Here is a 15,197-nt window from a genome sequence, read left to right as displayed (position 1 = left end):
CAACACACCTAGACCCATCTAGACCCAGACACCTAGACACCTAGACCCAAGTCTACCTCTGCACTTCAAGAATCCTTTCTCAGTTCTCTTTTCCCCAAAATCTTTGCTACACTCCCTCCAAACTTTATGACTACCACAGTAGCTCCATGTACTGCATCCATGAAACCCAGTCTGTTTCCCAGTCTTACCCTTCACCTCAATCTGACTTATCATCTCTATGTTTCAGCAGATAAGGTAATGTACTTCTGTGAATTGTTGTCCCTGACAGCACTTGGCGAGGTGCAGTCACAAACTCCGAAATTCTGTTATGTGTTTTCGAACCTGAATCATGCAGAAACGAGGACTTTGTCCTCTGTGCACTTAGCCATCAGATGTTATCTTTATAATGCAGTACTTTTAAGACCAATAATAAGGCTAAGCTATTAGCTGACACTGTTCTCTGCCGCAGAATTCAGAAGCAGCTTTAAAAACACTACTTTTAAGGTGAAACACAGATTATCGATTGAGCAATGCAGCATATACCTTTTCTTCCAGCTTTATTTCTTGTCTGTATGTGTCTGCATTAGTGCTTCAGACTAATATACTCAGGAATCATCAGCATCTTAAAAGCCCTGGCCTGCTTCTATAAAATGCACTTTCTATCACCATTAGAGGTGAAAGAACCAGTCCATTAGTTTAACTCTTTCTATCTCTTTCTGTATGTCTTTGGAAACCTGTTCATTGTCTGTGCTTTGACTATGTGTGAAGAATTACAGGAATGCATCAATAACCCAGTAAAACAACAGGTAACAAAGAGATTAGATTACCTAGGGGTACCTTGAAAGGTAGTTGAAGTCCTTCAGTGTATAGTATATAGCCCACAAAAGAACTCCATTGGTTCAATTACTCAAATATATGTACGTAGCACAAAGAATACTTTTGAGGACATAATGTAATTGCTTGTTTATTCCAAGACAAAATCATCTCTTTTGTGCATTAAAGTACGGCAGACTAAGTTGGAATGACCAGGTTGCACAAAATACTGTATTTCCAGTCGATGCACAGAGTCAACACTCCTTTAAGGATCTTGTGAGAAGATGTCTACTTCAGAGTTGATGGCAGAGGAGGGTGATGGAGACGAGAGTGGCAGGTTCTGGGGGGCTCTTGTCTCAGAGCACAAGCCACTTCACTACATTTTGACCTCAAGAAGAAACTAGAGAGCAGAATCAACGCCACACTGTCGTGTGCTGATGGCGCACGCCGAAGGGTTAGAAAAAGGTCTATGTGGAGGACTGACTGCATTCTCCGCAGCTACACTTACTGTACTGTACTGTATTAGCATCAGAACCGGTTTCTGCTGCGTGGTGCAATGCAGACATTGCACATTGTACAGACATTATCGCTAACCCTTGATGGTGGAATTTGATGTTGATCTTTGGCTGTGATCACCATGACCAGGGAGTAAGTGAGGATAGTGCAACTTCTGCCTATGAGCTGTGAAGCTTCTCTGTTGTTTTTTTTATATTTTCCAGGAGTCTTTGTCTTTCTAGGCCACAGGTGACAATCCTCCAGCCGTGTGGTACTTTGATGACGGTGCCCCCAGCTATGTAATTAATGGATGAACAATGAGCCTGAACACTACAGGTCCTCTACAGCCAGGCAGTCACTGTGTACACAGAAAGATCCAGGTTTTACAAAGCCCATCTTTTGCCTTGGCCACTCAGTAATGAATCCTGACAGCAAATTGTTTTTTTTGCACCTGCACCAGAATAATTGAGTTGCCACTTTGTGATGTCATCTGCACAATGTGCTATTTGCATTGTTATCTTATATGGCCGTGCGGAGAGGGGGAATGCAACACCAGAACTTCATCTGTCCTCTGCATTTAAGCAGAGCTCTGTTTGACTTCAGGAAGGAAGAGATTGTGGGAGGAGAATATAAGGGGAAGGACTTTTCAAAAGGTAGCAAAAGAACTTCATACTGCAGTCGCCTGTTAAAGCTGGAATCTACTGTACCTTCTCTAACCAGGAGTCTGGATCCAAAGAAGAGAGGAATTATAACTGCATGGGGTCCAACAACCCAGATTATCACAGATTTCTGAGATGGCCTAAAATATAGCTCTTACATTTCATGACCTTATTCCGGATTTTTAGTTCAGATTGCTCTTTTTGACCTGGGTTGAGACAAAACACAGTTCCCCCTTTAAAACAAGGCTCTGAGACATGCCTCCTGTAGGGATAGCTGGAGGTTCTTTTGACTGTTGTTCTCACATAAGCATCTCAATTAATTACATAATTAATTTATCTGATCATAAGCTGCACTAAACAAATATATAACTTGGTTTAAGACAGTAGGTACTGGACATTTGCTCTGAATCACAACACTATTTTGTCTGTTAATCAGATATGTAGCTTATAAAAAGAGTGACATTTCTTTAAAATGGCCACTTTTATAGGGTGGGCGTGGGCAGTGTCCATTACTTTATGGTTTATTTTGGTGGATTCTCCGTTACTTTACTGATCCCTTAACTGAACTACCATTCGCTTTGTCGAATTTGTTATTTTTCAGCACATGAGAAACTGTGATTTCAAGCTGTTCATAGAATTTGACTTTGAATATTTCTAAACAACATGACATCAGAAAACAATTAGTGAGTTAAGGTTATTTAGTGATGACATTTGGGCCCAATTGTAAGCTAGATAGTGGATGTTGTCTCTTTTGGTGACCCAAGAATATAGTTGGGTGCTATATTTGATATCCGTCTTCTCCAGTATAAATATCTGTATAATTGGATATTATTTCATGTGATTGCCTACCTATTTCCTTCATTTATCAAATGTCTCCAACACTGATACTAATTGTGTAATAATTCTCTTTAAGAAAGAAATTAGTTGCAGGAGTCATTAATCTTACTCCCTTCCTGGGATAATATTGTCTAGTTCTTTCTGCCTTTGTCTCTCTTAATTATTACCACCAGGTAAAAATTTTATTTAAAAAAAACCATTGAACCCAAATGAAGATGTCTGACTACGCTATGAAAATGATGTTTAGGAGTAAACTGTTTACTAAAGCATATTCCCAAAGAAGATGGGCCAGACATGAACTTTCTACCAGTGTTGGATGTCAGAGCCTGAACCAGAGAATGAAATAAACACAAAGCTGGAATCTAAAGGAACAGATATTAGAAAAGGTCCCTCCATGAAATGCATGTATGTATACAGGCATACATACAGTACTGTACATGTGTATGTATGCAGTGGTCATGCAATGCTTTCCTGTTTCAGACTCCTGGTTAGTTGCTCGCAAGTTACCATGCAGGCTCGAAAAAAAGAGCAACTCAAAAATCATTTTATGTATTATAAGGAAAGTCAGAAACCAAATCAAGCAAATGAAGCATGTTACAAATAAGGAGACGGTATGAATGGCACAGGAATCTGTATTTCTTCCATTGACCAACTCTGAGCTGTTTGCTTTTGCTAAAACAGTTCCAGTTCTCTAGAAGCATGGGAAAAGGGTTAGACGTTTGGCAAAGGCTGTAACCAGTGCAGCCAGAGGAGAGGCAGATCTGTTTAAATTAATAACATCCCCCCACCCCCACCCCAACGCCATCTTGCCCACTTACTGCCTCTGAGAAAATTTTCCCTGGCATCAGATGTTTGGCACTCAAGCACAAGAGGTTAGAGACTGAAGCCCTCAGCGTTTATCCACAAATCAAGGCACTGGCATTACCCGGCCAGCACCAATCACCCCTGACTGATGTTCAAGCCCTGCTGCTGGTACTAATGGTCTTACAGTGAGTGAGCTCAGCAGGGCTTCCTGGGCTGGTGGGTGGGACTCCCTTCTGTATGTTTATTCCTCAAGAGCAACATCCCAGCAGGTTGGCTGGTCTCTTTTAAATCAACAACACAATACCACAGAAAGGGCTAGATTAGTGCAATTATGGCTTCCGTGAGCCAATTTAACCCTCCTGCAGAGGACTAGGGCACCTACAGATTTAAGGAGACCTATACAGTTCTACCAGAATGTAGCTAAATCCATTGCTCCTGGTTTCCATGATACACCACTTTGTTTTGGTGTCTTTCTCAGACTACTAGAGTAACTGGGTCTGCCTAATGCACTGAACCTCAATACATCAGTTTTCGGTTTTCTGCATCTCAGCCCAGCTTAGTTTTGCCAGAAGTGCTCCCTGCCTGTGTCAGAAGTATTTTGTCTCTCCCTGGAGGTCTGGGAGCCCTTGGCCATACAATACCTCCTTGCCTGCCACTTGCTAAAAATCAGTGTTCCTCCTCTCTGTGGAACATCCTGCTCTGCTGAAGCCATAGCTAAACATCAGTGAAAAGCCAAGAGATTGATGCAGGCGGCAGGGTTAATGGTGCTGAGGACACTATCGTGTAGAAAACACTGCATATACTGCACTTGGGATAAACCAAGGACTTCAGTCTCCAAAGCAACGCATTTCAGACATTCAAGAAGCACCCAGAGATCCAAAGCAAAGCTTAGTAATATCACAATATATTGTGTTTATAAAGCAAAGAGGTGTTTAAAATGACAAGACCAAGGGATTTTATAAAGGCCTGAGATACTATACAGTATATACTACACATACAGTACTTTGTAGTTCTGAGCTGGAGGAACAAGTACTTTACCAGCTTTCATGCACAACAATTTCATGCTGTGTTAGGGTTCTGGAGGATGTCAGTTGCTGCTTAGTGCTGTGATGTTAATTCAGCCCCAGTTCACTAACTACCCAAGAGACAGCTTGTCACAGGGATTATTACAACTCAAGTGGGCCAAAAGAGTTTCTAGGCCTCACAGATTTCTTACCTGTTTGTATTGTGAACAGACAGAATGAACCAAATAGCAAATCAGAGGACAACCTGATGTGACAATGCAACTTATTGAGTTAGACTGTGTGTATGAAAGTCTGCATTACATGTGAACTGTAGTGATGTTTTTAGCAAGACTACAATTGGTTCAATCACTTTTTTGCAGGTTTTCTTTTTTTGGTCAGGTTTACAGGCTTTGATGAAAATACCTCCCATTATTTAACTTGTGACGATCACAAGAATGTTGGAGATGTTCTTTTCCAGAGTGTCCTTTTTTAATATTTCCTCAGTCAAAGACGCATGAGGAATTCTTACCCATACAGTACAGTTTGGGTTACTGGAACTGAGGAAGGAACTGCGATGGCCCACTGTGAGTTTTTCCCAAGTGGTCAAAGCCACATGTTATCAAAGGTTAAGGTCAAAGGTCAAGGGTCAGGGGAAGAGGGGTATATTGTAGGACAAGGCAGACATCAACCACAAATCACCATAGACTTAGTACTGGGCAACAAGCCTTTGGGTACTTCTGTTTTCCTTTGCACTGAGGAATGAAGTGGAAAGTCATGTTATAAACCATCACCAAGAGCTGTCTGGTTCCCTGAGAGTTAGCTACAGACACATGTCTTAGTGCAGTGCAGAACTGCAGTCACACACCTACTGCGGGTTCCAAAAGCTTGCTCCCTCGATGCCAAGGACACATGTCCTGTGCTGCACAAGACTTTCATACTTAGCAAGGTTAACAGTAAAGATGGGTTTGTGAGGAGGCATGAAGAGCACTTTGTGAGCTAAAAAGGGATTAAAGAAGTAAAGAATCCCTCCCAACCATCTCCCCCTCTTTACTGGAGAGCTATGGTACACTTTCTGATCTCATGCTCCGTCTTGTCTTCTGTGTTCTATTTCCCGTCTGCTCAAATACTGTTCTAAGAGGACCACAAATCTTGTACCAAACTCTATCTGTGAGCATCAGAAGCAAACTTGAAGGTGATAAAAAGAAACAAGAAGAATGTTGATTTGAAGGAACACGTTAGCAAGTCATGATCTGCAGACCTTGTATCGATTAAGATATGGAAATGAGATTCTCACTCTGAGCAGGTTCGATGAGCTGCAGGCTCCTGTATATAAGCCAACACCAGGAGTTATGGCATGTCAAGCTTGCTGTGCAGCCAAAATAATTTAAAGAATTTATTCTACTTCAGATAGTTTCTTTGTGTTAAACAGCATAGTTTTAACAGGCTTGTGTGCTTTTTTTCAGATTCAGGACTGTCAACGCCACTAATAATTAAACCATTGCCTCCATTTTAAAACTGACAAAATGCATGCAGTGATCGTCCTCATAAGCAATAATTACCAGCAACTGTTAATAAAAGCACTTAAGTTCTTAATTGACATGGTAATGGAGCTCCTGTCAGTTCAAAGAAAACAGTTTACCTTGACAAGGGAAATACTAAGGTACCTTGCAGTTTATCAAGAGGTGGGTAATAACAATCTCGAGAATGGCTCAATCAGTAAGAGTGCTTGCTCAGAACACGTTAAACACAAACTAGAAGAGACACTTCCAGAGCTGAAGTTTGGTAGGTCTTAGCTTGCTACAGTAGGGCTCTATTGTCTTTTGTTGTAACAGTGGCTCATGGGAGATGCCAGGCTATTACAAGCCTGCAGTGACATCAGTGAGAGATTCATCACTCCTCCCCTCAGTCTCCAGTAGGGTACTGTGCAGCCTGCTGCATGCCAAAAGCAAATGGCTCTGCCAGTTGGGTGTGTTGGAGGAGAACATCCACACACAAGTCCTCTCTCCTCCTATGTAGTACAGGGCTCACAGCTGTAAAGCCAAGTCTCAGGTCTTTGCCATTTTGTGTGGCAAAATAATGAGTGAATCCCAAATTTCAAACAAGAATGTATAATATAAAGAGCCTACATATTCCTTGAACTGGCCATAACCCTTGCCTGGGTAATTGTGGCTTTTTCTTGAAATTCTGTGAAGGGGTTTCTCCAGCAGGGGGAGACAGCCGGCCAATTATGTTGATTGCACAGTCGAGGTAGATCAGTGTCTGTTTTTTGGTGGCCTCCAGGTCAGTTCCTAGACAAGTAGTTGGAAATCAGAGAATGTAGAAATTGTAGGGTTCCAACGCAGTTAGACCATGACATTCTTGGGAAGGGTATTTGGTTACAATGGGATAATATTCCCAAAATGCCACTGCTGTTCGAAATGACTTGATGATGATACTTTTGTGGGTGGCACGGTGGAGCAGTGGCATTAGCTTCACAGAGTTGGGGCCCTTGGTTTGATTCCAGACCTGGGGTGCTATCTGTGTGGAGTTTCTGTGCTCTCCCCGTGTTCAAGTGGGTTTCCTTCGGGTGCTCCGGTTTCCTCCCACAGTCCAAAAAAATACTTGTAGGTTAACTAGCTTTTGGGAAAATTGCCCCCAGGCAAGTGTGTGTTTGTGTGTCTGCCCTGCGATGGACTGGCGTTCCGCCCAGGGTGTACCCTGCCTTGCGCTTTTTGCTTGCCACGAGAGGCTCTGACTCCCCCGCGACCCTGAATTGAAGCAGTAGTTAGAAGATGGATGAATGATACTTTAAATAAATACATTTTTGCACATGAGCTGAAACAGAATTTTGGTTCAAGATTTAATCTTTCTTGCTTTTCAGACTCTTGATTCTGAAGGCTACAACTACAGGCAAAAAAAATCCCTGTTATTCCACAGATCTTCATTTCAAAAAGGACAGTTTCCATAGCAGAAATTCTAGCTTCAGAAATGTGGGGATCATGTCAATGTGCCCTCTGAAGTGAGTCTTCTAATCCCCAAACTGTCAAGGGCAAGTTTTGGAACACGCAGTATAAAATGCATTGTAAGAGTACCGATAAAGCAAATATGGAAAAATACAGAACGATATTTGGCAGAAGAAAGGGAAAAAACATCAGGCATGCTAGTTGCAGTTGACTCAAAAACAAAAATACTGTTCTTGTTGGAACTTCCATAGAATGAAACTCTCAGTTAGATGGAAACAGTTATAATAATAATAATAATAATAATAATAATAATAATAATAATAATAATAAAACACTTGCACTTTGAACCTGAGCAGTGTCACAATCGTCCTGCCTTTGATTTATGGTTTCCATGGAAACAGGTGAATGTAACAGGGGGCTTAGTTTCAGATCAGGGGACTACATATTCCTGTTCTTTCTAATATGACTTCTGATGCTGCTGTTTGTGGTCTTAAACTTGGAGCTCAGACACATCAAAACAAGCTGCAGTGTGCTTTGGTGCGCTACATGCGCCTTGTTTCTGCTGCTCATTTTCATGGACCAGCCCGTCGCCCGGCCTTCATCAACACATTAATACTGCGACCTCCAACGGCCCTAACAGCAGCAGCACTGCCCTCGCTTGAACTGCTGCGTCTGCTCATCCTGGCCTGCTGAGCACTGCAGGCTCAGAGCTCCAGAGGTAGCGTTTAACCAGTGGTCGATTTCCCTTGCAAACAGCTCTGCAAAAACAAGGCCACTTCTGCATCCACTGAGGAAGTAGATGGCAGAAAAAAGTCACCGAAAGCAGGCATCTGGAACTCACTCCACAGGAAGGAAGGTGACAGATCGACAGAACGGACTGTAGTTCTGACAGCCTTGACATTCTAGAACTTTAAACAGGGACTTATAAAGGGCTCCTCGGGGATGGAACTATATTGTTTTGTTTTGGAAACCGGTAAACCATCTTGATAATCATATGTTGTCTATCCTGACAACTGGAAGCGACCAGATATCGGAACATTAACAGATTGAAAGCCTACCCTCTGCTCTGAAAGCTAAAGTTTGAACACTTTGCTTCGAGTAAAAATAAACGTCCAAAGTGGAGGAAGTGATTTACCAATCTAGGTTTTTAATTGATCATTTTGATGATTGATCATCATGGGGCATCCTTTCCCAGGTAAGACAGCAGTGGGCAGGGCTGCGGTTCAGATTTACAGTAATTTGAATAAACTGCAAATAAGAAGATTTTTTTATGTAAAGACTACATTAAGAACTAATCTGGAAAATCATCATCATTAGCCATAAAGGAACAAGTAAAGGTTAATTTCACACTGAGAAGCAGAAAGAAGAAACACAATGATTCTTCTTGGGGTGTGAAGGAAAGAGGAGAAAGTACTGTAGCAGGGATATACTCTAAAGCACACAAGATCAAAGGTGAGAGTTCATTTGAATGGGCACACATTCTCACTCTGTGCTCTTATTATAATGTTGGGCTTCTCCACTTCATCTTGTAATTCATCTTTACTTGTTCCTTTGCAGCCAAAGCACTTTAACCCACTCCCACTTGGAACCCCATCAGCCTTAAATGACAACTATGTATATAGTGTTGGAGATGGATTCCACAACTGAAGCTGTGGTAGAATCAGTAACCCCACACGTGGCCGTCATTGTGGAACATCCAGCTCTTTGTTACTGTTTAGCAGGAGCGTCTGCGCGGTCCTGCAGGCAGGTAGGGCGCTGCTCTTGATCAGGCGGAGAGAGACATGGGGGCCGGGGGGGGGATGGGGGTGAGACTGGCAGGGAGCTGGCACCGAGCAGGTGGGCGTACCTGAGTCTGAATGCGGTTGAGCCCACGGAACCACAGGATCTGCCCGCGTCGCAGCTCCCTCTCCGCGTGATCGATCTCTTCCTCGTCCTCCGCGAGCTCCTCGTCTGTTATCTCGTCCTTGCCCGGCCCGTGGCCGGCCTCCTTCAGGCATTTGAGATGGCTGGTTGGCACCGTGGCAATGACCTTGAAGGAAGACAGATGGACAAGCCGTGAGTGAAGTGCGGAGCCCCGTTTCCGCGGGTTTCAGAAAGCACTCGATGGGCTAACAAGCGGTTGACTGCTGGAGACCTCACTCAATCCGGGCAGGAGGTTACTATTTGTGACTGACTCTCCTACAGGCTGCTTTGGCATAACCCTTTCCCTAATCTTTCACAGTTCATTCGGATAAAAGCTTGTGGTGTCTGAATTTGCAATACATATACATTCAAGTGCAATGTCATATTTAAATGAATCTCTTATTAAGACGGGCTTTTCCAAAGACATCCTCCCGCCAGAAAAAGCTTAACCCCCCCCACTGGAAAACAAACATAAATTAAGCAGGATGAGAATAAAAAGAGCCTTTTAGGGTGCTTTACTTTCTTCCCCCGCTTTGTGTCAAATCCATTTTGCCGTTCATAACTTCAAATTAGTGTGTTTTGCAGAACAGTTTTTAGCAGAAATGAGAACTGCACAGGATTAGAAACATGTTCACAGGTAGTTCATACACATACGTTGGCAAGGAAATCCATGCAATTCAGAGCAAAGAGAAGGTGGGAGGGTGATGGTGGTGTACAGATATTTGCCAGAGCTGGCGCCCTCTGTACCCACCTGTCCCCAGAGCAGTTCTCCCACGCCCACAAACAGGCACCAAAGCCACTGCTCCACATTGAGAGGGGCGCAGCTGAATGGTTTGCCCCCGAACTGGATGATCACAATCTGGGGAAAGACAAGACACACAGGACACACAGAGGGATCACCGAAACAGCATCAGTGTTTTCCTTACTTGTTTATTCTTGCCAGTTGCTTTGTTTGATAGCAGGGTTTTTGGGGCAGACCGTATTTTATTTCCTTTAGCATAGGATGTCATTAATACAAACTAATGGGAAACCACTACATTTTCCCACAAGTTGTTTTCAATTCCTCTGTTACATTCTGCAAATTTGATCTAGTCAATTACTATTTGAGAAAATTCCCAACGTAAGAGTGAAATCAAGAAAGCACACACACTCCAAACCATAACGCCACCTGAATCACTTTGTACCGAGAGCCTAGCACTCATCTGGCTAACAGAAATCTGACAGCTTTAAATGATGACATCACAAGCAGCTGCCCATCACACAGGGCTTTCGACTGTACAATAAGGGAAGAATCTCCCAGCCTACAGGTGCCTTCAATTCAGGGGGTACATGGCTTATTATGGATTGTAGCTCCTTGGATGCTCTTGACCACTGTGAGTTACTGGGTGAGTCTGGATTTGAATCAGCAATTTCCAGGCTATATAATGCAATAATGATTAAGGGAAACACGGCCCAATGCATCACTAATTTGCTTCCCCGTGCAGTACACTAATCAGTTTTGAGAAGTGCATGTACAAATTAGATCATAAAAAACCACAAGGAGTCACTGAGAGCAAACACAATGTAACAGGACAACTAAACACAGTAAGAAATATTATTGTCATCATGAGTGTAATATTCCTCATTTATAATGAGAAAATATAAGAATATAAGAAATGATAAATATTAGAACTGGCTCTTTCCTGTAATCCACCCATTGTTACCCATGGTACATGGGTAACATTCATAATTAACAGATACAGTGGTTTGAGTCACTGCAGGTCTCACAAGCTGTAGTCTAGGGGTGGCCAACCCTGATCCAGTAGAGCCACAGTCCAGCAAGACTAGGAACAGGTTTTGAATAATTTAGCAAGTTGATTGTTTCAGTGAAGTCAGGAATGGCCTGCTATGATCTTTGAATGCTGTACAATGATTGGTATTTTCAATTCAAGAGGTCTCTTAATTTCTTGGATACCTGCTTTGATCAAAACAAAGTGTTTTAAGGGTTTAGAACTTGACTGATTGAATGATTGAACCGAGATTCTACATTGTGCCTCTCCAGGACCGTGGTTAAATGGTCCAGACACGAAGAACTCTTGGTTTCCAGACAAAAGTCTACTTACTGTAGGAAATGGTTCAAAGAGCTTGAAATGGAAATCTGTGTTCCATCTCTGAACATCCACACATACAGCAGTCCACAGTCTTGGGGAAGTTTATACTAGAGCCATCAAAAACATGGGACCATCAAAGCAATATAGGCAGGCAGAGCTCACCTGTACCCCAAATGTGCCCAGAACTATGCTGCAAAAGATAGGGTTGCCAAAGATGCCATCAAACACATTCCTCTCGCCATGGATTTTGCGGGCATTGATCTCGTTGAAGAGCTGCATCAGCACAAACGTGTTGAAGATGATGGTGTAGTGCTCCGAGGGGGGGGAGTGGAGGGGCGCGTTGCGGCCGCTGTCAATGTCAAAGATCTTCTCTCCTGAGATGAGAAATAAACCAAAAGCACACAACAGGTAGGCTCGGTGGAGTGTTTGTTTACTGAAAATGACCTGTGAAACCCAACATGAGTGCTCTCCCCACAACTAGTGAAAGTGAACATTCAACCTCATTATACCTTTGGTCACCCTGGCCTTTGGATCTTTGTCTCCTCTGTTTACTGTAGCAGGAATATACTGTACTTAAAAGTGGAAATGAAACAAACACCTGATATTGAGTGTGATTATACCTGAAATAGCTGAGCACGAGTGAAAAGTCGTAAAGACACTCAAAGAAAATCAACCAGATGCAGGCAAAAAAAGAAAAAAAGCACAGCATAGTGACACTTCTTCCTATGCCAGACGTCTCCTATGTAATAGGTAGGCAGTGTTTTTTTTTAACTGGAATAAAAACATACAGTATGCACACAATCCAAAAGAGACACCAATGACACTGAAAAACAGAGTTTTTGTTAAGCATCTGAACTCAGCCCGTCCTAATCTGTACAAAAGTACAGTATATTTTTAAGTTAGGTTATTTGGCACGGTCTACAGTTAAAGCCATGCTTGCATGTCCACTCGCAAGGTAGGAATGAACTGTGACACTGCTTGGGTTGTTACACCTCAGTGTCATGTCTATATAGCCATAAGGTATGTGCCTAAAAGAGCTGCGTATGTACATGTACTGTATGTGCTGAATAAGACAGGAAAATGAAGTGAGTAGGGAGGTGATAAACACATAATTAATTTTGAAACTCTAAAGAAATGTCTTGGCAAAGTTTGTTCTTATAGTGTACATGTACCAGAAATGAAAGAAAGGATCCATTCCAAGCAAAGAATAAATGGAAACATGCAACAGTGCCTTTTATCTAGGCGTAGAGTAATGTAAAACGGCGAGGTTACACAGAAATACAGAAATTTTTAAAATCTAGTTTAGATCTATTATAGAGCAACATCCAGGACGTTACTGTAAAGAATTGCACATAGTATGAGATAGGAGTTAATACATTTTCATGTTAGTGAGGTAAGGCATCGATAAAAATAAACAGAATCATTAGCTGTGGCTTAGTAGTAAAAGGGGCCACATGCTTGCTTCACTGTTGCTCTTCAGTGGTGCTAAACAGTGCAAGACCCAGATCCACTTGGGAAAAGGAAATCTGAACCTTGCCCATACAGGCCACTCGGCCATGTCTGAGGAAAAGCAGGGAAAAGCAGGTGGAAAATGATTCCACAGAATCTAACATGTCCAGACCATCCTGTGAATCAAATCCCAGCTGCCTAAAGGCACACAATCTGTCACTGATGAAGCAGCTCATTGGAAAGACACACTAAGCCGCCCTACGAGAACCTGCTCACTCTGTCCTTTCTGGGATGTGTCTGAGGTTCTATGCACTGGTGTCAGTGTGGACCAAGACTCCGCCTGTCTCCTACGTACCCACAAAGAGCAAGGTGAAGATAATGGTGAGCTGGTAGACCCCGTGCCCCAGGATGTTCTTCATCATGGTGCGGGAGATCAGGGGCTTGTTGCGGCCGTAGGGCTTGCGCAGGAGAAGGGCTTCTGTGGGCGGTTCGGTGGCCAGGGCCAGAGAGGCAAAGGTGTCCATGATCAGGTTGACCCACAGCATCTGGACAGCTTTCAGCGGAGAGTCCTGGCAGAGACAGGAGGACGGAACCAGAGTCTTTCTAAAGTCCTTTCAAGCAAGACCTGACGAAAGCTCCCTCCCATTTCAGGAATCTCACGTAGACTGAGTTCGGGCTCGCTCTGGTCTCAGGACGACTTGTGTGAAGCTGCTATACTGAGCCCTCTTACATCAATCTTCTTGATTTTTAAATACTTTTCTATACCTACCAATTAGGTGGGAGGGGTGTCAATTATTTATGAATGTCTGTCATAAATGATGTTTTTCAGCCCAAAAGCACACTCTTTCAGTTTAAGGGAAAAACATATAACCTATAAACCTGCCTTTTGGATTTTTTATCTTATTATTTAAACAATTGCTATCAACACAGTCAGTAAAAATTGTTCCTGTATCTTTTTATATCATAAATATACAACCTCATTATTTGATGTGTCATAAATACACTGTAAAAAAATTGCTACAAACACAAACAACACCCATCAGAAGCAACTGACCGACTCCTTCAGCGCACAGCTGGTATTCCTGAATTTTAAACCTATGCAGTATTTATTTTTACTTTGTTTTTGTAATTGTGAATTTCTCTTTTATTCTGTATTTCTGATTTTACTGTAATAATAATACTAATCATCATCGTTGTCATCATCCAGAATTACGAAATGGGATTGATTACACTGCTGTTTCAAAAGCAAATGTGTGATGCTCATTCTGTCCACCAGAGTGTACAATGGCTCAGTCCCACACAATTTCTGGCATGACTGGATTTTGCCTTACCTGAAGACTACAGGAGTTTGTTGATGTTAGATGCATGAGTGCTGTAAATACTGAGCTCAATTTCCCCTGGACTTTCTAAGCCTCTCCCAGGTATTTCAGAGTGTCACTAGGAGACAGGTACTGTGTGTTTACTGTACCTGTATGATACACTCTCTGTAGTCTCAGGTGTATCTGTGTGATAAAGTCTGTGAATTTCAGTGTGTACTTGGAAGAAAGTTAATGTGTATTTACCGTAGCTCTGTGATATACTTTCTGTAGTCTTGGGTTGATCTGTATGATAAAGTGTATTTAAGTGCGTACCTGGGAGACAGGTACTGTGCATATCCTGTACCTATGTGACACACTCTGTAAAGCCTCAGGTGTATCTGTGTGATAACATCAGTGTATTTCAGTGTGTACCTCCTGGGAAACAGGTACTGTGCGTATACTCACCTGTGTGATGCAGGCTCCAGTGAAGGCCACAATGACAGCGACCACATTGACTGTGAGCTGGAACTGCAGGAATTTGGAGATGCTGTCATAGACATTACGGCCCCACATCACTGCCTTTACGATGCTGGAGAAGTTGTCATCGGTCAGGATGATATCAGAGGCCTCCTTGGCCACATCTGTGCCAGCAATGCCCTTGGAAACAAAAGGGACAATTGATTAGCAAGGCCTCAGTTTTTGATCCCTTCCGCTCACACTGATATTGAAACACAAATGTGTTACCTGTCACACCCGTGCCGGGTGCAGCTTGTGTCCTGCCATTGCTAGTGTCAACCAGCACATTCACACACTAATGCAGCCGGCCACAAACCTCAGACGACCTAGGTCAGGGCGCCTATCAATCAGGCCTAAACATCTTTCAATCAGGCAGCCAATCCACTGGGCAATCATCCTATTAAGCAGA

At 42.7% G+C, this 15,197-nt stretch overlaps 1 protein-coding gene across 6 annotated transcripts in view; it reads right to left on the bottom strand.

The window, feature by feature from the left end:
- Positions 1–15,197, bottom strand: part of atp2b3b (ATPase plasma membrane Ca2+ transporting 3b) — a 134,051-nt gene that overhangs the window by 13,729 nt on the left and 105,125 nt on the right. For all 6 annotated transcript variants that reach the window (XM_088627047.1, XM_088627049.1, XM_088627050.1 and 3 more), the window contains 5 exons: positions 14,738–14,929; positions 13,330–13,543; positions 11,688–11,899; positions 10,187–10,294; positions 9,380–9,562 (listed from right to left, as the gene is read on the bottom strand). In XM_088627047.1, coding sequence (XP_088483173.1) covers positions 9,380–9,562; positions 10,187–10,294; positions 11,688–11,899; positions 13,330–13,543; positions 14,738–14,929 — 909 coding nt within the window. The remainder of the gene's footprint in view (positions 1–9,379; positions 9,563–10,186; positions 10,295–11,687; positions 11,900–13,329; positions 13,544–14,737; positions 14,930–15,197) is intronic.

The sequence above is a fragment of the Lepisosteus platostomus genome, chromosome 3, assembly GCF_059453375.1.
Source record: "Lepisosteus platostomus isolate fLepPlt1 chromosome 3, fLepPlt1.hap1, whole genome shotgun sequence".
In the NCBI taxonomy this organism is placed as follows: Eukaryota; Metazoa; Chordata; class Actinopteri; order Semionotiformes; family Lepisosteidae; genus Lepisosteus; species Lepisosteus platostomus.
Note: the sequence above shows the minus strand (reverse complement) of the source record. Positions and strands in the feature narration are given on the sequence as shown.